At 45.9% G+C, this 22,827-nt stretch overlaps 3 protein-coding genes across 3 annotated transcripts; 1 reads left to right on the forward strand and 2 right to left on the reverse strand.

The window, feature by feature from the left end:
• Positions 1–3,130: 3,130 nt before the first annotated feature.
• LOC106601218 (ER lumen protein-retaining receptor 3) lies at positions 3,131–6,785 on the forward strand. Its single transcript, XM_014193246.2, has 5 exons — positions 3,131–3,495; positions 4,220–4,320; positions 4,412–4,570; positions 5,268–5,520; positions 5,619–6,785. The coding sequence occupies exons 1-5, from the start codon at positions 3,405–3,407 to the stop codon at positions 5,660–5,662; spliced, it is 648 nt and encodes a 215-aa protein (XP_014048721.1). The 5' UTR covers positions 3,131–3,404; the 3' UTR covers positions 5,663–6,785.
• LOC106601217 (GTPase IMAP family member 7-like) lies at positions 6,052–9,004 on the reverse strand. The gene is made up of 2 exons (XM_014193245.2): positions 8,699–9,004; positions 6,052–8,383 (listed from the first exon to the last, which is right to left on the reverse strand). Exons 1-2 carry the CDS (start codon positions 8,757–8,759, stop codon positions 7,344–7,346), a joined length of 1,101 nt encoding a protein of 366 aa, XP_014048720.1. The 5' UTR covers positions 8,760–9,004; the 3' UTR covers positions 6,052–7,343.
• A 4,788-nt stretch (positions 9,005–13,792) lies between these two features.
• Positions 13,793–22,827, reverse strand: LOC106596243 (ankyrin repeat and fibronectin type-III domain-containing protein 1). Its single transcript, XM_045715155.1, has 17 exons — positions 20,888–22,827; positions 20,423–20,678; positions 19,931–20,131; positions 19,690–19,803; positions 19,480–19,577; positions 19,212–19,302; positions 18,890–18,997; positions 18,559–18,658; positions 18,174–18,303; positions 17,942–18,061; positions 17,516–17,737; positions 17,246–17,412; positions 16,834–16,999; positions 16,464–16,626; positions 15,286–15,452; positions 14,982–15,180; positions 13,793–14,779 (listed from the first exon to the last, which is right to left on the reverse strand). The coding sequence occupies exons 1-17, from the start codon at positions 21,047–21,049 to the stop codon at positions 14,025–14,027; spliced, it is 3,219 nt and encodes a 1,072-aa protein (XP_045571111.1). The 5' UTR covers positions 21,050–22,827; the 3' UTR covers positions 13,793–14,024.

The raw sequence follows: 22,827 nt of genomic DNA on the forward strand, positions 1-22,827 counted from the left end.
CTGGAGCCGCCAGAGCCGCACGCCTGTCTGGAGCCGCCAGGGCCGCCCGCCTGTCTGGAGCCGCCAGAGCCGCCCGCCTGTCTGGAGCCGCCAGAGCCGCCCGCCTGTCTGGAGCCGCCAGAGCCGCCCGCCTGTCTGGAGCCGCCAGAGCCGCCCGCCTGTCTGGAGCCGCCAGAGCCGCCCGCCTGTCCGGAGCCGCCAGAGCCGCCCGCCTGTCCAGAGCAGTCAGAGCCGCCTGCCAGCCCGGTGAGTCCTATGCCTACGCCTAGGGCCAGGCCTCTTTCATGTCTCCCCAGCCTGGTGAGTCCTGTGCCTGTGCCCAGGGCCAGGCCTCCTTCATGTCTCCCCAGCCTGGTGAATCCTGGGCCAGAGCCGCCAGAGCCGCCCGCCAGCCCGGAGCCGCCGGAGCCGCCAGAGCCGCCCGCCAGACTGGTGAGTCCTGTGCCTGCGCCCAGGGCCAGGCCTCCTTCATATCTCCCCAGCCTGGTGAATCCTGGGTCAGTGCCGCCGGAGCCGCCAGGGTCGCCCGCCAGCCGGGCGCAGCCAGGGACGCCCGCCAGTCGGGCGCAGCCAGGGACGCCCGCCAGCCGGGCGCAGCCATCGCCGCCCGCCAGCCGGGCGCAGCTATCGCCGCCCGCCAGCCGGGCGCAGCCATCGCCGCCCGCCAGCCGGGCGCAACCAGGGCCGCCCGCCAGCCAGGCGCAGTCAGGGTCGCCCACCAGACCTTCGGCGCGGCCAGGTGCGCCACCTAAGAGGGCGACGCCAAGGGTGGAACAGAGGCCACGTCCCGCACCTGAGCCGCCGCCGTAAGAAGGCCCACCCGGACCCTCCCCTTCAGTGTCAGGTTTTGCGGCCGGAGTCCGCACCTTGGGGAGGGGGTACTGTAACGCCCTGGCCATAGAGAGGGGTTTTTGTTCTTTATTTTGGTTAGGCCAGGGTGTTACATTGGGTGGGCGTTCTATGTTATTTTTTCTATGTTTTTGTATTTCTTTGTTTTGGGCCGTGTGTGGCTCCCAATCAGGCACAGCTGAAGCTCATTGTTGCTGATTGGGAGTCACACATAAGGAGCATGTTTTTCCTTTGGGTTTTGTGGGTAATTGTTTCTGTTAGTGTTTTGCACCTGACAGGACTGTTTGGCTGTCAGTTTTCTCATTTTGTTTTGTGTAGTGTTCTTTATTAAATTAAATATCATGATGAACACTAACTCCGCTGCACCTTGGTCTACTCTCTCTCACAACAGCCCTTACATATTGGCAGACTCAACAGCCTTGGTTTCTCAAATGACTGCCTCGCCTGGTTCACCAACTACTTCTTAGATAGAGTTCAGTGTGTCAAATCGGAGGGCCTGTTGTCCGGAACTCTGGCAGTTTCTATGGGGGTACCACAGGGTTCAATTCTCGGGCCGACTCTTTTTCTCAGGGTTCAATTCTCGGGCCGACTCACTCACACCGCCTAACATACCCTCGTAAAACTGACTATCCTACCAATCCTCGACTTCGCGATGTAATTTACAAAATAGCCTCCAACACTCTACTCCGCAAACTGGATGCAGCCTATCTCAGTGCCATCCGTTTTGTCACCAAAGCCCCATATACTACCCACCACTGCGACCTGTATGCTCTCGTCGGCTGCCCTCGCTACTTATTCGTCGCCAGACCCACTGGCTCCAGGTCATCTATAGGTCTTTGCTGGGTAAAGCTCCGCCTTAGCTCAGCTCACTGGTCACCATAACAACACCCACCCGGTAGCACGCGCTCCAGCAGGTATATTTCACTGGTCATCCCCAAAGCCAACACCACCTTTGGCTGCCTTTCCTTCCAGTTCTCTGCTGCCAATGACTGGAACGAATTGCAAAAATCGCTGAAGTTGGAGACTTATATCTCCCTCACTAACTTTAAACATCAGCTATCTGAGCAGCTAACCGGTCGCTGCAGCTGTACACAGCCCATCTGTATATAGCCCATCCAATCTACCTACCTCATCCCCATGTTGTTTTTATTAACTTTTTTGCTCATCTGCACACCAGTACTTCTACTTGCACATCATCATCTGCACATCTATCACTCCAGTGTTAATTTGCTAAATTGTAATTACTTCGCCACTATGGCCTATTTATTGCCTTACCACCTCACGCCATTTGCACACACCGTGTATAGACTTTTTTTTCTATTGTGTTATTGGACTGTACGTTTGTTTATACCATGTGTTGTTGTGTGTGTCACACTGCTTTGTGTTATCTTGGCCAGGTTACAGTTGTAAACGAGAACTTGTTCTCAACTGGCCTACCTGGTTAAATAAAGGTGAAATAAAAAAAACTTTGCTGTAGACTACTATTTACTAGTTAACAAAAAATCATGCCTGTCATATAAAATATATTCACCCCACCCAGTACTGTAATGAAAACTTACCAGAAAGCATGTAGTCCTTGGCTCAGACAGTGTAGTAGTGTGGACTCAATAGCATCTCATTAGTGTGCAAGATCTTGAGAATCAGCTGTACATGTGATGGAAGAATGCACTGTGCATGCAGAGGGTTGCAATTCCATTGAATTGGGGATAGTTTAACCAAAACATGTCACAAGACCTATAATTGCCTTATGTGTATCCCACAAAAAACATTTTTGATGAATTTAAGCAAAATTCCCCAAATTCCCGGGCTTAACTTCCCATGGAAAATTTCCCGAAAAATTCCTGAAATTTACCCGAAGGTTTCCGACCGTTTGCAACACTAGTTAGGACATAGTAGGCTAAACTATATGCCAGGCTTCTTCTTAACTGGTGAACAAGACTATTAAGCCAAAACATAATGCTAATCGCAGCCAACACTTTATCATTGAAGCAGATGGGGTACCTTATATAAACATGAATTTCCCAAGCATTTAGGCCTACAATCATGAGTCTATGGGGATGGATAATGATGGAGTTATTGGCCACAACCAATACTACATAATAATGTCGTTTTATATCGAGAGATAGTCCTGTAAAATAAACGGTTTACTTACTGCTATTTGTCTCCATCTGCTGTTGAAGAAGGTCACAGATGGACTATTTCTTAGTGACAGCCCACTTCAGTGCTCATGCTTTCACGCCCCAGTCTGGCTGTAATTTGAGCGCCAGAGGCAATACGGATTTTGCAGAAACTGGCAGCCACGTCACCGCCACAGGTCTGACCAACTTTACCAGCCCTTTGCGGACAGTGCTGCAGAGGAATCCCTATGCAGAATATCTAGAATGAACATTTATGAGCATTTGTAGTGATTTCCAAAGAACAAGAGGACATAACATTTGGGAACATTGGAGTTATTTGGGCTTTTTTTTTGTTGAGGAGTCTCATTTTACATACGTTATTATTTTGACTTGTACCAATATTTCGGCTCTTTCTTTTTAGAATAGCAAAACAACACTATGAATATCTTCCGTTTAGCCGGTGACGTGTCACATCTCGTTGCTATCGTCATTCTATTTATGAAGATATGGAGGTCCAAATCCTGTGCTGGTATGTTGACAGTGGGATTATTTGATATGCAGTTGTTTACAGGGAAGTCTTGCTGTTAATGATTTATTGATTTGCTCATGCATAGGCCTAATATCTGTTTAACAAACTTGGGAACACATTGCCTGACGACTCAAACTGAATTATCCCGCTGCTCTATGTTCGCTAAATAGGCCTACTTCATTTATGAGAAGAAACTAACATCCGTGGTAGCCAGGCAAGGGAAAAGTAATGCATCTGTCCATCTCAGTTGGGAAGTTGACCTCACACTCCTAGTACTGGGTCTGCAACGCTCACATCATGTCATGCCACCGAGCACTCAACAGTTAATTTGTTACTTTGTTGCAACAATATAACAACGATTATAATTGGTTAGAGAGTAAATCAATTCGACTTCTCTACTTCGACGCACAAGAATGTTACGTGGCAAAGAGTTCAGTCTAACCATACCTCAGATATCCGCATTGATGATGTTTTGCCATCCCCAGCTCATGAAATTGTTGAATATTTTTTATTTAACTAGGCAAGTCAGTTAAGAACAAATTCTTGTTTTACAATGACGGCCTAGGAACAGTGCCTTATTCGGGGTCAGAATGACACTTTTTTTTTCACCTTGTCAGCTCAGGGATTCGATCTAGCAACCTTTCGGTTACTGGCCCAACGCTCTAACCACTAAGCTACCTGCCACCCGATACGTGAGATTAATGACTGTTGTGTGTTTCTGCAGGTATTTCTGGGAAGTCTCAGGTGCTTTTTGCATTAGTCTTCACTACAAGATACTTGGACCTGTTCACTAGCGTAATCTCCATCTACAACACAGTTATGAAGGTAAGGTAGACGATAGTATCCTACAAAGAAGCCAACCAATCAATGATTTGTGTTCTAAACTAAACTCCTTCCTGCTGTCTTGTGTGCTCAGGTGGTGTTCCTGGCTTTGGCATATGCCACTGTGTACCTGATCTACATGCGCTTCAGGAGCACCTTCGACTCAGAGAGTGACTCATTCCGTGTTGAGTTCCTACTTGTGCCTGTGGCTGGGCTTTCCTTCCTGGAAAACTATGCATTTGCCCCTCTGGAGGTAAATGTGCCATGTTCAATACATACTGAACATACAGGTAACTGCCAAAATAAAGAAAACACCAACTTAAAGTGTCATAATAGGGCGTTGGGCCACCACAAGCCGCCAGAACTGCTTAAATGCACTTTGGCATAGATTCTACAAGTGTCCTGAACTCTATTGGAGTGATGCGACGCCATTCTTCCACAAGAAATTCTGTCATTTGGTGTTTTGTCGATGGTGGTGGAAAATGCATCTTAGGCACCGCTCCAGAATCTCTCATAAGTGTTCAATTGTGTTGAGATCTGGTGACTGAGACACACACACACCCTTCAAACCCCCCTTAGGGAACCCTCTTTTCAAGTCATTGAGAGCTCTTCTAGCCATGATGGCCAAAATAATGGGCAACTGGGCATTTCAATACATGACCCTAAGCATGAGGAGATGGTTTAATAGCACCAGCTTTCAATATACTTTGTATCCCTCATTTACTCAAGCATTTCCTTTATTTTGTTAGTTAGCTATATAATTTAATTAGCTATTATATCACATCATGGTATAGATAATGTAAATGAGGGGCAACTAAAACCCCAAATATTTGCTTTTGTGGAATATTGGCCTAGAAGTCTCAACTTGACTGGTAAAGGGTCCCTTGATGTGTTTGTACATGTGCATGTCAGACCTCATACTTGATTGAATGCATATCTTTGGTGCACAGATCATGTGGACCTTCTCCATCTACCTGGAGTCAGTGGCCATCTTGCCCCAGCTCTTCATGATCACCAAGACCGGCGAGGCAGAGTCCATCACCACCCACTATCTGTTCTCACTGGGTCTCTACCGAGCCCTGTACCTGGCCAACTGGGTGTGGCGCTACCACACCGAGGGCTTCTTTGATCAGATTGCTGTGGTGTCCGGTGTGGTGCAGACGATTTTCTACTGTGACTTCTTCTACCTTTACGTTACCAGGGGTAAGTATGAGCCAGGGAGTGATTTTGACTTTGTATTATATTTCTAGTACATATTTCATCCCATTTACCCTTCCCTCTTTGCCTTTGTCCCTCTCCAGTGCTCAGAGGAAGTGGAAAGATGTCCCTGCCCATGCACATCTAAAGAGTCAGTGCTGTTTTATAAGCGACAGTTGAGCAGTTCAGTAACTGACAGCACCTCTGCCCTCCAATCATACTTAGTAATGGACTACAGTCTGCAGTGTCACAGTACCCCCTGTATACCCCGGGGGGGGTATATACTGTACCCAGAGGGCAACCGTCGTGTTGTTGGTACCTGGTGTGTTTGTTGTTTAGCCTTAGTGAATGTGTGCTTTTCCCTAGACTAAAATTACCAAAGAACTTTGTCCTATGTTTTTGTGTGTGGAACTGAATGTTAATGGGAATTGAGCAAATTAAATACTGTGGGAATTTTTATTTTATTATACTTTTTTTCATGGAAGCAGATATTTTCCCGCTTGAATTAGTCCAATAGAGTTTGTGCCTTAATTTTTCTTTTCTAGTAAATGGTATATTTTGAATGTCTTATTACATCAAAATGGTGTAAACATTGTATATATGTGAGACATTTGTTCTGCTTTCCTGTCTTTTCACAATTTCTATATATAACAGTGACCAACCTTCAAGGCTTACATTGTTTCACCAAGCAGAGCTCATTGAGAGTCTTGTATTTAGGCTGCTATGGGTGATATTTGCCATCCTTGTCAAGAGTTATGCTATGTTCTTCCCTTTCTGAAAATAAGTCCATGGAGATGCCATACAGAACGCACTGTCATGTATGCAACTTATATCTGTCCACTTCTTGACGGGGCCAAGGTTCTACTTAAATACGTTGTATTCTGTACTTTGATTTTACCAGTCATTTCTATTCCTTTAATATTAATGCATTTCATTAAGCAAAACGAATACACATGTGTGTGATGTCACAGTTCAAACAAAATATATTTTGTATTTGATGAGGCATCAACAGTTATTTCTCACTAACTAGAGTTCATTCATATCTCAACATTTATAGACAACATTTTGGAACCAGGATTACAATGGCAAAGGCAGATTAATGCTTCAACAAAATGGAAAGGTACTTACACTAAGTATCTTGGTACTACTAAATTTGTATATGTGTGCCAAACTTTTACAACTGTGGTGCCCATGTTGTAATGATCAACATTTTAATACAAAGAACCTTCATCATTTGTAAATCAGGTCAGTAAAAGGTATCTTTACTGGTTCATCAGGTTCTTCGTGTTGATTACTTTAAATTGTGTTTCATCACACCAGGATGTTTACTCCTGCATACTCACACTAACGATTCACACGATTCAAAAATTCACAGCACAGTTTACTTTTCTATTGAGTATTCAATAATGAATGCTTGTTTACTCCTGTGGCACTATGACAACCTGGACAAATAGCATCACTTCAACTGTCAGGGCTGGGCTTCTATGCAGGATGATGGTTACAGTTCCATTACAGTGGTATTACACTGCAATTGCATTCTATCAACTGTTATTCACTTTCTGTTCATTTACCTCCATGTGTTAGTGCAATAATAGCTTAATCAACTATGACTGACAATGGAAGAAAGTGCATCTGCGCTCTTTAGCAAGCCCGCCTTATGAAGTCATTGTGATAATTTTTCAAAGAACACATTTGAGTGATAAATAAGTGTGTAAAAACAAATTTCCACTTTAGAGACAGAAAAAACATACTGGTTATTTAAGACCCTCATCTTCTACCTGATAACCCAGCACCATACAGTGAATAATAGTGGATATTAAAAGTCCCCGTCAGTGTAGGAGAGTTTTGCGGTGTTTGTAAAGCACTTTACTTCCCTCTCTCACAGCTCCTCCCACCACTTTGGCAGCTGATGTGATTGACAGCGGTGTGGTAGCCAAAGCTGCTGCCCTCTCTATCGCCTTAACCTTTTTCACTGCTTTCCCTTTCCCTTTGCTTGTTACTCCAGCTCCCTCTGCCGCCCCCTTTCCCAGGGCAGACACCAGCTCACACCAGAACAACTTCTCTGCCTTCTTTCTGGCTTCCTCTTCCTCTCTTCTCCTCTCCTCCGCTTCCCTCCTTCTCATTCTCTCTGCCTCCGGTCCCTGAGGCTCTGGCCCTGTCTTCACCCCATCCTCCTCCTGCTTCAATGGAGTCATCCTTCTCTCTCCCAGAATTCCTTCCTGCACTTCTCTGATGGCTCTCTCTGCCTCCTGGTACATCAGGTTGGTGTAACAGCCACCTCCGTTCTGCGTCATCATCTTGTCTATCTTCTCCAGGAGCTCTGTGACCTGAGTGCAGTCTGTTATCTTGTTGCTGTTGTTAAAGACATGGTATCCCCCTTGACATCTACTTACAAACTCCTGGAGCTCCTGGCTCTCCTTCAGGAAGTCTTCCATGCTTTTTCCCTGAAGCTGGTCACCCCAGGTGAACAGTACTACTGTGTATCTGAGGACTCCTGGTCCAAAAGTTGCCTTGACCCATTCCAGGGCATCCCGCTCCTCCTGAGTGAACCTGCCAGGCTGAAGGGTCACCAGGAAGGAGTGGGGGCCAGGGGCGGACAGCACCACACAGCGTCCTGCCTCAGCTGTCACCTCCTGAGGGGAGAGGCGCGTGTTGAAGAACCCTGGGGTGTCGACCACAGTGAGGTTCCTCCCAGCCACAGCTCCACTCTGTCTGTCACACTGACCAGTTACAGAACATGAAGAGATGTCCACCCGGAATGCCTGCCTCCCTAGGATGGTGTTACCAGAAGAGCTTCTCCCTGTGCCTGTCTTCCCCACCAGTACCATCCTCAGCGCCCCACTGTCAGGCTCCGGTGATGCTTCACATGCTGTGACACAAATTACAGTAATTTATACTGACCTAACCAATCTACAAGTGTAACCTACTTTGAAATTACTATCTGACATAGGCCTACTGTTTTCCTATTATCACCCATATAATATGTAGGTCTATTATATTTATAATGGTTGGGGGCTGAGAAAAGTAGTTAGCCTACATTACAGATTTCTGAGTGCTGCTGTTTCTTTTCGGTGGAAGCTGTTAAAAAAATGCTATACAAATGCCATATTTTTTGATGCGCAATGGAAAGTCTACCTGCTAGCAACAACGACAGTTGGCTATTACTGTTTCAATAGTCTCTCACCCAGATTCGAGGCAGCACATTCCAATGACGCCATCTCCACTGTCCCACATGAGTTAGCCATGGCGAAAACGGCTGCAACTATGGATTATCCGTGGAATACCTAATATGCACTGAAATAATAGGGTCCTGTCTTCGGTTGCGTTACTTGCATATATTACCAGCGCTTCCTCATTCTTATGATAGTCTTTTTTATTGAGAAATTAAATATATTTGTATCCATGTCCTTTTTCTTTTCACCCGTTTACATGCCGTATCTACGATGCAATGCTGCAATCAGACCATGATGTCATTATGATAATGCGCATGTAACAGTATAGCTTCCGCCCCTCTCCTTCGCACACGCGACCAGTCTGCGCTGACTAACTGGCACTGAAAGCCTACCTGTGATCAGTTCTTTGATCCTACACTGTCAACTTGCCATTCATGCTTACATTTTGTTATTCGTATATAGGTTGAATTTGGAAAGTGTGGGACGTCATATAAACTGGGACAGCTTTGTCCTGACGTGTTTATTTCTTGGTCTGACAAAACTATTATTACAAAATTATTATTACTAGGCATTTGCAGAGAAAACAAATGATCGAAATCACATCACTTAATTTATGTGAGATTATAGTGGAGGGCAGAGCAAGCTTTAGGTAAGATCAGTGACATAACTTTTGATGTTAAGGTTGTAAACATGTCATAAATAATTGCACTGTGCCAAACTATAAATACATACTAGTACTTCGTGGGTTGACTCCAGTGGAGGCTGCTGATGGGAGGATGGCTCATAATAACGGAACAAATGGAATCGCATCAAACACATAGAAACCATGTGTTTCATACCCTTCGAACTATTCCTCTTCAGACATTACCCAGAGCCCGCCCTCCCCAATTAAGGTGCCGACCCTCTCCTGTGGTTGACTAACCCGCCCTCCCCAATTAAGGTGCCGACCCCCTCCTGTGGTTGACTAACCCGCCATCCCCAACATTTTATGCACCGACCTTTTATCTGTCAACAGGACCCTGGACAGGACTGACTGGCCCAATTTTTCGGACCATGGGCAGACCCAGACTTGTCCAGACTACCACTGACAGTTAAAATGACTGACATAAGGGTACTGGGGGTAAAGTTTGACCGGGAGGGAGGAGGAAGCGGCAACTGGAGTGGGATCCGGTGTAAAAACAAAAGGGGGGAGGTCAATGAAAATAGTCTGGGTGGCCATACCCGGACTAGCTACTCCATGTGGTAGGACAGTACGGAGTAGCTAAAGTTGGACAGTCTTATAGGCTTTTCCAATGGATGAAAGAGATCCAGTTTACATTAGGGACCTCCTGTACTTAGGTTAGTCAGGGCTCTGGTTCTTGTAGTACTATATCCTGTTAATTATGTCTCGTAGTACTGTTATTAGTACTGTTATTTGAGTGAATTCAGAAAAAGTGGGACCTTTTTTGCATTTCCGACTTCTGTAACCTCTTCAGACATCTATCCAACATATTAGCCTAACACATGATACATTTCTGAAATCCTCAGATGTTTTTTAATCACACAAAGTTTTATTGAATTGTTATTGGGGTACAATTAGGACTATAATAATGGTGTCCCAGTTTTTCTAACCTGCTGCCTCGGTTTGCCAAATGCGAACTTAATTTTTTTTGGGACTCTGTGCACACAAATGGGTGTGTAATGCCTCCTGTGAATATGACATCAACATTTGTTTTCTTGTGTGATTAGGAAAGATCTTGAGGATTTTAGACATGTATCATGTGTTGGGCTAATATGTTGGATAGTGTTGGGTTAACATGTTGGATAGATGCCGAAAGAGGTTACATGAGACAAAAACTGTTCCACTTACTCTGAATTCACCCTACTTAAAGGCCCAGTGCAGTCAAAAATATGATTATCCTGTGTTTTATATACACTCAGTGACCAGTTTGCACCCTGTTCACGAAAATGGTTAGCTCATACAGACAGTGAGTCATGTGGCCGTGGCTTGCTATATAAAGCAGGCAGACAGGCATCGAGGCATTCAGTTACTGTTCGATTGAACGTTAGAATGGGCAAAACGAGTGAACTAAGCGATTTTGAGCACGGTATGATCGTCGGTGCCAGGCGCACCGGATCCAGTATCTCAGAAACGGCCACCTCCTGGGCTTTTCATACACGACAGTGTCTAGGGTTTACCGAGAATGGTGCAACAAAAATAACATGCGGTCAGCGGCAGTTCTGCGGGCGAAAACAGCTCGTTGATGACAGAGATCGAAGGAGAATGGCAAGAATGGTGCAACCTAACAGGCAGTCCACAAACAGACAAATAATGGCGCAGTACAACAGTGGTGTGCAGAACGACATCTCGGAACACACAACTCGTCGGCCCTTGACACGGATGGGCTATTACAGCAGCCAACCACAAGGGGTTCCACTCCTATCAGCTAAAAATATGAGGAAGCGCTTCCAGTGAGCACACGATCAACAACACTGGACAGTCATGCTGATGGCAGAGTCATGATTTGGCATAAGCAGCATAAGTCCATGGCACCATCCTGCCTGGTGCCATACACCATTGGTGTAATGGTGTAGGGAATGTTTTCCTGGCACACGTTAGGTCCCATGATACCAATTGAGCAACGTTTCCATGCCCCAACGAATTCAGACTTTTCTGGAAGCAAAGGGGGTCCGACCCAGTACTAGATGGGTGTACCTAATAAACTGACCACTGAGTGTATATTTCCACACTGTGACATTGGAATAATACTGTGAAAATTATGATGATGCTCTTTTAGTGTATGAGCTGTTTGAAAAGATCGGCTGAAATTTCTGCCTGTTTTGGTGGGATGGAGTTTTGGCCTTCCATTTTGACATCACTGTGTGATAAATTAGTTAATAGACCAATAAGAAAGAGAGTTCCAAACATCTCTGCCAATAACATCTTATTTTCCTTTTTCCTCTTCCCACTCAGACCACTCCCAGACAGTCCGAGCAAAATTCTTGCTTGAGAAATTGCCCTTCGTTAAAAAGCTATTTTTGTTTATTTTTTGACTATTTTAATTGAAAAAAATCACAGTAAGGTACTTAATTGTTACCCAGAAATGATTTGATATTGAGATAAAAATGGCTGCATTGGACCTTCAATATTGGCATTTTGAATTGATAAACTCACACATATCTTCACCTTAATACCCAGTTGGCCTGTGTAACCTTCTCAAATACATACACGTTTCTGAAAAGGAAAATGTAAAAAAAAAACTAACTTTTGTCTTAGAAATAAAATGTGGAACAACACAAATACAGCTGAAAATATTTTATTTGGTAATTTCATAAAGATAAACCATTCAACTGATTTTACTGTAGACTAGCTAGTTGTGTGTTATTAGGACAAAAGTGCAACAGGTTAATTGAGTACAATACGGTAAAGAGTATTTTACATTGAACAAAATAGAATAGCAGTTGAGAATATAGACAATCATAAATCAATTCAGTTTAATACAAGTTGCAACAGGGAGACATCTCGCGTACAGAAGCACAGAACATGTCTAGCAGGTCTCTTGGAGACAGGCCCTTTATATCACCACTGGAACAACTACAGAGAGTAAGATAATGTGATGAGGAAACAACCATGGATTTTCCACACTCGCTTAAAGGCGAAAAGTGAAAGTATACTGCTCAAAAAAATAAAGGGAACACTTAAACAACACATCCTAGATCTGAATGAAATAAATGATCTTATTAAATACTTTTTTCTTTACATAGTTGAATGTGCTGACAACAAAATCACACAAAAATAATCAATGGAAATCCAATTTATCAACCCATGGAGGTCTGGATTTGGAGTCACACTCAAAATTAAAGTGGAAAACCACACTACAGGCTGATCCAACTTTGATGTAATGTCCTTAAAACAAGTCAAAATGAGGCTCAGTAGTGTGTGTGGCCTCCATGTGCCTGTATGACCTCCCTACAACGCCTGGGCATGCTTCTGATGAGGTGGCGGATGGTCTCCTGAGGGATCTCCTCCCAGACCTGGACTAAAGCATCCGCCAACTCCTGGACAGTCTGTGGTGCAACGTGGCGTTGGTAGATGGAGCGAGACATGATGTCCCAGATGTGCTCAATTGGATTCAGGTCTGGGGAACGGGCGGGCCAGTCCATAGCATCAATGCCTTCCTCTTGCAGGAACTGCTGACACACTCCAGCCACATGAGGTCTAGCATTGTCTTGCATTAGGAGGAACCCAGGGCCAACCACACCAGCGTATGGTCTCACAAGGGGTCTAAGGATCTCATCTCGGTACCTAATGGCAGTCAGGCTACCTCTGGCGAGCACATGGAGGATGGTGTGGCCCCCCAAAGAAATGCCACCCCACACCATGACTGACCCACCTCCAAACCGGTCATGCTGGAGGATGTTGCAGGCAGCAGAACGTTCTCCACGGCGTCTCCAGACTCTGTCACGTCTGTCACGTGCTCAGTGTGAACCTGCTTTCATCTGTGAAGAGCACAGGGCGCCAGTGGCGAATTTGCCAATCTTGGTGTTCTCTGGCAAATGCCAAACGTCCTGCACGGTGTTGGGCTGTAAGCACAACCCCCACCTGTGGACGTCGGGCCCTCATACCACCCTCATGGAGTCTGTTTCTGACCGTTTGAGCAGACACATGCACATTTGTGGCCTGCTGGAGGTCATTTTGCAGGGCTCTGGCAGTGTTTCTCCTGCTCCTCCTTGCACAAAGGTGGAGGTAGCGGTCCTGCTGCTGGGTTGTTGCCCTCCTACGGCCTCCTCCACGTCTCCTGATGTACTGGCCTGTCTCCTGGTAGCGCCTCCATGCCCTGGACACTACGCTGACAGACACAGCAAACCTTCTTGCCACAGCTCGCATTGATGTGCCATCCTGGATGAGCTGCACTACCTGAGCCACTTGTGTGGGTTGTAGACTTCGTCTCATGCTACCACTAGAGTGAAAGCACCGCCAGCATTCAAAAGTGACCAAAACATCAGCCAGGAAGCATAGGAACTGAGAAGTGGTCTGTGGTCCCCACCTGCAGAACCACTCCTTTATTGGGGGTGTCTTGCTAATTGCCTATAATTTCCACCTGTTGTCTGTTCCATTTGCACAACAGCATGTGAAATTTATTGTCAATCAGTGTTGCTTCCTAAGTGGACAGTTTGATTTCACAGAAGTGTGATTGACTTGGAGTTACATTGTGTTGTTTAAGTGTTCCCTTTATTTTTTTGAGCAGTGTATATTAAGAATTTGTTGAGAATTGGTTGTCAAATTCTTCGAGAGGCACAATGAGTAAGTACAATGTATTTTGGTGTAACGTTCAGTCATAATAATATCTGGATACATCAGGATGCCTGGTTAGAGGAGTTCACCCACTCAACCTGGCTCCTTGCTGGCATGCTGTCCCCCCTGTTGCCAGCATGTATCATAGTGTCCTCTGTAGGTAAATCCCAGCTCTGGGCAGGTGTGGTCCTCACAATGGATGTGGCCAGCCCATCTAAATGACCTGAGAACAGTGTATCTGCACAGGTTCTGTCTCCTAAACTAAGGCCTGCTGTCAGTGAGTTCATATCATGATGCACATCAGAGAGAGAGCAACCCTTAGGTCCACTCATCAAGTCAGAGTTTAGTCCAAAGAAAGCCTCGCTTTCACTGACTCCAAGACTTAAACTGTCAAGCATATCCATCCTCCCAGGTACAGGGTCCTCCTCCCTCTCTTCATCTATCAGACTCAGTGTGGGGAAGATGATGTCCAGCTCTGGTAGAGGCGGGATCACATCACTGACAAAACTATGAGGATACTCCAGTTCTCCACTGTAGGCAGCTGGCAGGTTCACAATGTCATGATCTGCCACTTCTGATTGGGCCATAACGTTATGACATACCACTTCTGATTGGGCCACACTGTCGAATCCAACTCCTGACAGGTCCAGGCTGTTGAACGCCACAACAGGCTGTTGGGCTCTGAGGTCCACAGGGTACCCCCCTTTGCTAGCCCCCTCAATTAAACCCACAGCCTTTTCATGGACCCCCGGGATACATATTGGCTCAGAGATCCCACTGCTGACACCAATGTCTGTAACAGTACAGGTAATGCTCTCTAGAGGCAGTGGGAGGAGAGGGCCAACAGAAAGGAGAGTTAGTTACATCAAACAGACAAAGGAAGTGACTGAATATCAAACTGAGGAATTAATTGCATCACAATATACAATTATTTTATTCTCACCCCTGCCTGCTTTCTAATGCTCCAATCAAAGACAGTGAATAATTAATTTACTATATCTACTACATTAACAAGTCACCTGATATTTTATTTTGAGAGAGTATGCGCTGGGGCCAGACTCTGGTGGTAGGCCTGTCATCCTCCTTATCGTCTGGGCAGGCAGGTGGGTCTCTTCCCATGACCAGGCCCAGAGGCACCGCCCCCACCCACTGTTTAGAGCGGACACACTGCAGGACATCCATGATCCACCGGGCCTCGCGCCACACCACCTCAAGACTCTAAACAGGGCAAAGGGACAGAGAGGCAAGGGGGCTCATTCCCTCTCATACACACATACGGTCCTCCTTTGATATCTATTTCATTACTCTCTATGGGTAGTCTACCTGTGAGAGCTGAGTGATGTGACCAAGGCGTTCTCTGGCCTCCTGCACCTCCTTCGTGTCCAGAGCTTCTCGCAAAGCCTGCTGGGACAGATGGGCGTCCAGCTCCAACCGAACCCAGACCTGACAGTACTGAGACAGGAAGTCTTGCTCGTACGTCCAGAAGTGCACTGTGAGACGTGAGGATTAGACAGAAAATAAAGAGAAAAATCTAAGCTCACCACTACTGACCGTTTACTCTGAGCAAAAATATAAATGACATGACACGTCTTATATTCTCTATGTTGTCCATGAACCTTTCCCTCAACGTCAATAAGACCAAGGAGCTAATCGTGGACTACAGGAAACGGGGGGCGAGCACGCTCTCATCCACATCGAGACAGGGCTGCAGTGTAGCAGGTGGAGATCTTTAAGTTCCTCGGTGTCCAAATCACTAAGGACTTAAAATGGTCCACACACACACAAACAGTCGTGAAGAAGGCATGACAGAGCCTCTTGCCCCTCAGGAGGTTGAAATCATCAAAAAGTTCTACAACTGCACCATTGAGAGCATCTTGACTGGCTGCATCACTGCTTGGTATGGCAACTGCACTGATCTCGATCACATGGCACTACAAAGGGTGGTGTGAACAGCCCAGAACATCACTGGGGCTGAGTTCCCTGCCACCCAGGACCTCTATATCAGGCGGTATGAAAGTAAGGCCCAGAAAACTGTTAAAGACTCCAGCCACCCCATAGACTGTTCTCTCTACTTCCGCAAGGCAAGCACACACACACACATAACACACACATACATTCATACTAACTCTACACACACGCACACACACTCACATACAATCATCAAATACACTGCTGCGACTCTGTTTATCATATATCCCGATGCCTAGTCACCTTACCCCTATAGATATCTAACCCTCCCACTCCAGTATCCCTGCACATTGTAAATAAGGTATTGGCACTGACCCTGGAACTGATCCTGTATATAGCTTACTTACTTTCTCGTATTCTTCTTATTTCTATTTCTGTGTTTTTGTTCTACTTTACTTTTTATTACTTTTTTTATACTACTACTGATATTGATTACTGCATTGTTGGGAAAGAGCAAACAAGAAAGGCATTTCACTGTACTTGTGCACGTGACAATAAATACTTGAAACTTAAACCCTGGCACCAATACATACCCAGTTCAAAGATCTGCAGTGGCATTGTGAGGCCTGGCTCCTTGGTGCCCACTAGGGGCCAGTAGCTAGAACTGAAGTCCTCACTGGGGGGCAGCAGGAGCAGCATGGACATCTTATCCCCAAACTGCAGCAGCTCCCGAGTGTACACACCGTACTGATATGCCTGTAGGAGAGGAGAGCAGGGGGAAAGAAGTGATGATCAGAGGATGAGGACAAGAGGTGAAGAACATCGAGAGAGGGAAAAAGCAAAAAGAAAAGAATAGAGAGAGAAGACAAGAGGAGGTAAAAGAGGTGTATCACATGATACAGTATATCATTTAAATGAGCTCTAAAAGCATGTGAGCTGGAGAGTGAGTGAAACCATGGTTACCCTGTAGAGGGGGATGTTGAGCTTTGTCAACAAGAGAGTGACAGCGGCCCTGAGTGACCTCACAAACTCCCCCAGCCCAGAGCTGTCCATCGCGGTCTCATCCTCACCCTCTGTGTCCTCATTGGCTGTTAACATGTTGTGGCTTTGTAACCACGCCCATTCAGCGCTAAAACAAAAATGCAGCCCAAGACACATCACAAGGAAATATCATTAGCAAAGATCTCATTTGACCAGTCAGTAATCCTTAAAAAAACTAGACAAACATTGAGGACACACTTCATTCTAAGTATTATACAGTATTCCATTTCATCATCAGCTATACCAGGTCAGAACAGTTTAAAAGTCAGTCTGTACGTGGTAGTGCATACTGAACTCAGTGGTAAGCTCAGTGGTAGTATGTTAGCTGTGTTACCGGGACACATGGGGATTGTAGCGCACTCTGGCGTGGCATAGCAGGTTGGGCAGCCTCTGGGGCACTAGAACCCTGATCTGCTCCACTGTGCTGCACAGCTTCAAGATGCCCACGTACAGGCCACGCTGGGCCCAATGGACACTGCGTCTGTGGAAGGACAGCTTCTCCTGGTGAGGGCCACAGAGAAAGGAATTGATGTATTAGCACAATAAGAAGCCTTACTACTGTATATAAACACGAGCACACAGTGGCCCAGCAAGGAAGGGTCACCTTGAGCTGCTCTGTGAGGGTGTCCATGGCAGTAGGCTCTGGGAGTAGAGGGGTCCTGCTCCGGTTCTTCTCCAGCCAGGCCAGGGGGACCCAGTGGAGAGGGAGGTCCGGGGGTTTTGTGTGGGCCGCACAATCCTTCACTGTCACCAGCAGGACGTTACCCTGCCTGTCCTTCAGAGGCTCATAGTACACCTGCCCCAAGTCTACTGTCCCCAGAGAGGACTGCAGAGAGAGGCAGGGAAGGAGAGAGGGAGAAAAGTATGAAATATTAGAATAAAAATAAAGAGTGAAAAGGAAAGTCAACGAGAAACAGGCAGTGGAAGAGAAAGCTCACAGAAAATGTTGTCTCTTCATCTTTGCTAGGTGCTTGATTGATGAGAAGGCCATGTACAGTGACCTATCAGTGTACATTATCCTTTTTTTCACCTGTAGTTGTGCTACAGCCTGCAAGATATTGTGCCTGTTCTGAAGTAATGATGAAGAGGAGGAGAGAGCGGAGGAGAGGGCCTGCTGGAGCCAGGGCACCTGTTGCCATGCACAGGACAACTGTAAGAAAAAAAGAGAGGGATAGAAAGATAGAAAATAGACAATGTAACTTTGGAACATATATTTAACACAGGTATACCTACCAATGTATTCAATTAGATTGACAGCTAACCTTGGCAAACCAAAGGAAGTCCTGAGAGATGGAGGTGGAGCAGCACTGGATCTCCACCAATGGGAGCTGGTCATCTGCTGTGACCAGGATGTTTTCCATTTTGTAGAACACAGTTGCCAGGTATACACCCCTAACAATGAGGCAAAGAAGAAGAACAGAGGAGAGAATAAGATTAGTTTCATCCTAACGAGGGAAGACAGAAAAAAACTGAATAGAGAGGTAGGTGCAATAAAGGGAGGGCAGAAAGGGACTGAAACACTTTTTTGAAGAGTGGGGGGTATACTGAGGGAACAGAAACAGAGTGGGATCTTTCTCTAAATGTAACCATGGGAGATTTTAGTGGCAGAGATACAGAGTTGTTGGGTGAAGAGCATTGCTATCTCACCTCTGTAGGAGACGGACAAACTTGGTGGCTGACTGGAAGAGCAGCTTCAGGCTGCGAGACATAGACAGGCGCTTACTGGGGCTCTGGGGCTTGGAGCTCTCTATGGGCCACAGGACAAAGGAATGAGACATACAGACTAGAGGACCATGTGAAAGAGCCAGAGTATTATTTTGAGTGACTGATACTGTTTACTTTCTCATGTATTATACAGGTATTGAATGTACAAGGATGTTAATCTTACACAAATCATTTGATTAGTATATTCATTCCCCTTGTATGAGAGACGGAACTGAGATGCTGTATCTATGTGATGGTTCAAGAAGTACACTACCTATACAGTATCCCTTGTAGTGTGGCTCTCTGGTCTGCTCCAACAGTCTCCTGGCTAGAGCCTCCTTGTTCCTGCTTGGAGTTTTCACTCCCATACACTCCCTCCAGCCTGCAGAGGGAGACACAGGCCACCAGTGTTCACTGATATTCATTGTGGAGTCATATGATCCAAGGTCAGGTGTTTTCTTCAAATGGCTAACGTTGGTATTTGGGGAGCTGATTCTTGATCTGTGATTAGGGGCAACTTCTATGCAGAGCATTGATGATAATATAGAATATCAGAAAGCTTTTTTGTCTGGCTGTCTGCAGTTCCATTTACTCACTGGAGGGGGCAGCACTGACTGGGCTGGAGCTCTGAGCCGGGCCCCATCCCTTGACATTGTAGGCAGTCACTCTCACAAAGTAGTGCATTCCCTAAGAGACCAATACATTATCATCATGACCTAACCTTGCGAACAGGCAGACCAGGGCAAATAACTTTACATCGTAGTTGTTCATTTATGCAGGTAACTGAGAGAGTTGAGGTTAAGTGCCTCCTAGCCTCAGGGTGTTCTGGTTCAGGAGATGTGACCGGGGTCGTGTGTGTCTTACTGTCGTGAGTCCTGTGATGCTGTGGACGGGGGTCTTAGTGTCGATCACCTGGGCTGAGCCAAGTATGCTCTTGAAGTTGGCAGAGGTGCTCCATTCCACTGTAGGAGGTGACAGGAAGACAGACATGGATGTATCGATGATATTGAGGACTGAGTGGTAATTGCAATAGTGATTAGAGCCAATGTTAGAGTTGGAGTAGTAGAACCCCACCTCTGTAGCGTGTGATCAATCCAGTGGCGATACCGGTTGGCTCTCGAATGGACACAAACAGGGAAGAGGCACTGGTCACAAACAGTGACACACTACTGGGAGGGCCAGGGAGGTCTAGAGGACACAGAGAGATGGAGAAACACAGACTTGGAGCAAAAAGTACATAACTTAAACGAATCAATGAGACTGGCTTGAGTGCATCATACTGGTCCTTCATCACCCCTGACCCCTAGCCTCTGACCTGTGTGGTGGAAGCTCTCCCTCATCCTGCAGTACAGCTGCTGCCGTAGAGTCCAGAGGTGGAGCTGCCTCTGTATGTCAGCCTGCACATGTGGCCCCGCCCCTGCTCCACCCAGTAGCTCCTCCCTCCTGTCCTCCACCTGCCTGTCGGCCAACATCACCAGGGCATCCAGCTTGCACAACCACTCCGCTGGAAGACACACTGAGAGAAAGGGAGGGAGAGAGGGAGAGAGAGAGGATAGAGAGTGGGAGGGAGAGATAACAAAAGGTTTTGCATTGTTTACACAGTGTGGGAACAAGATAGAGGGAAAGGGTGACAGGAATTATATCTGTAAACATTACATTTAAACATCACTCACTATTAGTCACTACCCCAAAACTAATAATGTCTTAATGTACTGGAGGATCCATTGTTTGTGTGAAATGTGTACAACTGTTACTTGACCATCTCTTGATTGCACTGATTCCATCTACGTCTCTGTGTAAGACTCACAGACGGGGTTGTGTCTGGCTCCTGCCTTTGTCAACACGTGCAGCAGAGGGGAGTTCTGGGTCAGAGCAGCCACGTCCAGAGGTACCAGGCCCTGCTCACTCACTCTGTTTACACCTTTCTCCCTCTCTCTTTCCCAGTCCTTCTCTTTCTTCTCTTTATCCCGTCCTCCTCCCCCGCCACACACTCTGTCCCTGAATAGCAGGCTCTGCACCGCCAGGGTGTCCTCATTCTCCACTGCCTCCCACAGGTTCTTAAACTAACACAGGGGTAGGAGAGGGGGATTGAGTAAGAAACAGGCACATGGAGGGATACAGGGTAAGAGGGTACATTGTCATGGGCATGGCAGAAAAATGCAGGAAGAAAATGTTACTTTAGATGATAGTATGGAACAACAATATAAGACATTTCTCAAAGATAAAACACACAAAATGGATGCAAAATTCACTTTCTCTCAGGATATCTTACTGTGTGAGTGGCCTTGCATGGATATTTCAGCATGTCTGTCTCCCCGGCAAAAGAAGACTCTCCGCCCCTCAGCCTGACCGACAGGTTTCTGTAGATGCGTTTAGGCGAAACGGGACCCAGAGAGCGCCGCCGCTGTGGCGGGTTTCTCACTGACACAGACATCCAATAGATGGCACACTCAATTGGTAGAGAGTGTGCACAGCAGGATACAGGAGTTACAGGGAACGAGATTGGAACAAAATAGAAGATGGTGGATGGAGGATGGCGAGGTCACAGAAAGACAGAGTGAAGAGAGGAATGGTACACGGGGAGGGAGAGGGGGAAGAAGAGAGGAGGAAGGGGGTGTGAAACAGGAAGAGGTGCATTAGAGGACTAGAATGGAGTGATACAGTAGGAATAAATGAGGGAGGGAAAAATAGATACAAAAACAAAAAACAGAACAAAGTCAGTCTTACTGTCATCTTACCAGCTGTTAAAACGGTTGCAGAAATGTATCACTACTTAGGGGTGCCTGAGTTGAGCTGAGCAGCACTGCGTGTGGGTGGATAAGTGGATAAAAGTTACAATGCCTGAGCAGAGCAGATGAAAAATGTCTCACAGAAGTTAGAATATCTCACTCTTCTCCCCTTTGTTCCCACTTTCTAGTCTAATGCGTTATGGCTTTTCTTCCTACTCAATGGAGTCTCTGCACAAAGCAATCTCACCATCAATCTAATTAACTGAGGAATACAAGTCTACAGAGTGCACGGTGAAAGCTATTACACTGAGTGCTCCTGAGATCCAAAATGTCATACACATAGGACCATTTATCTGCCTTTATCGTGTCTCACATTAATGATGGATAATTGTCTATTCTTCTTCACCTCTTTTCAGACAGGAAAAACCAGCAGCATTGTATCCTGAACCGTTCACTGTCTTCATAATCCAGCTGCCCACTTTCCTTCCAAAAGCCCCCTGAGACCTTTTTGTTGCTTTGACCAAAATGCTCACTTTCACTTTTATTTTCTCTCCTCAGTCACTACATTCTTTTCCATCCTTCCTCTCTTTCTCTCCTGCCTTTTTTCAACTCCTCATCTTTCCACATACTTTCATCTACATCGTAGTGTTATTCAGACACAAAATACATCCCTGGCAAGAGATGCCCTGACTCCATCTCTCTGTCATCACTCCTTTTCCCCTCATCCCTCATTCTAATGGAAATGAAAGCCACATTCAATCTTCATGTCTGTCTGGTCATGTTCTGACTAACTACGTTGTGTCTCCTAGAGAAAGTGAATACTCCCTTAGCTTGTACTGGTACTGTGGCACTTTCCTGTGGCCACGAAGGCGGCTGGTGTCCCCAGCTGGCATTCTGTACCTTTTATATGCCCACTTGCGACATAACAATCCTTCACTCCTCTTACCACCTGCACTGCCTTTTCACGCATTGGGAAAAGATAAGGGTGAGACCTCCTCTTTGTTATTGGTAGATTCAGTTCTATTGTTTGTTCATGGCGCATTTCATCTCTTACGGAAAGTGTCGATCTGTATCTGTGAAACTGTTTGAGTGAAGGGATTAGTGTCTTTGCTGTGTGGAGGTGCCAACAGATGCCAATCACTGGACAAAAAGGCTTCATGTAAACAAGAATTGACATTCAGCAATTTGAGTTGATATTGATGCTTCAATGAAATAGCATTAACATATTTGTATGCAGATTATGTCATTATTCTAAATGTATTCCATTCTGTTGTGGCTTTTTTGTTGGCCTAAGCATTTGCTTGATAACAGACAAGGCAATGTTTCACAGTAAGTCTATAGAGAAATATCCTATGACCAGCGGCGAAAATCTGATATCAACTTTGGAGGGGACAATTACATTACATTTTCTCAAGAGCAATTCCTGAGGGGGACACCAAAAGTAGTGCTGTAACACATAGCCTACATTGTAATATGGTAAATG

The sequence above is a fragment of the Salmo salar genome, chromosome ssa03 (genome assembly GCF_905237065.1).
Source record: "Salmo salar chromosome ssa03, Ssal_v3.1, whole genome shotgun sequence".
In the NCBI taxonomy this organism is placed as follows: domain Eukaryota; kingdom Metazoa; phylum Chordata; class Actinopteri; order Salmoniformes; family Salmonidae; genus Salmo; species Salmo salar.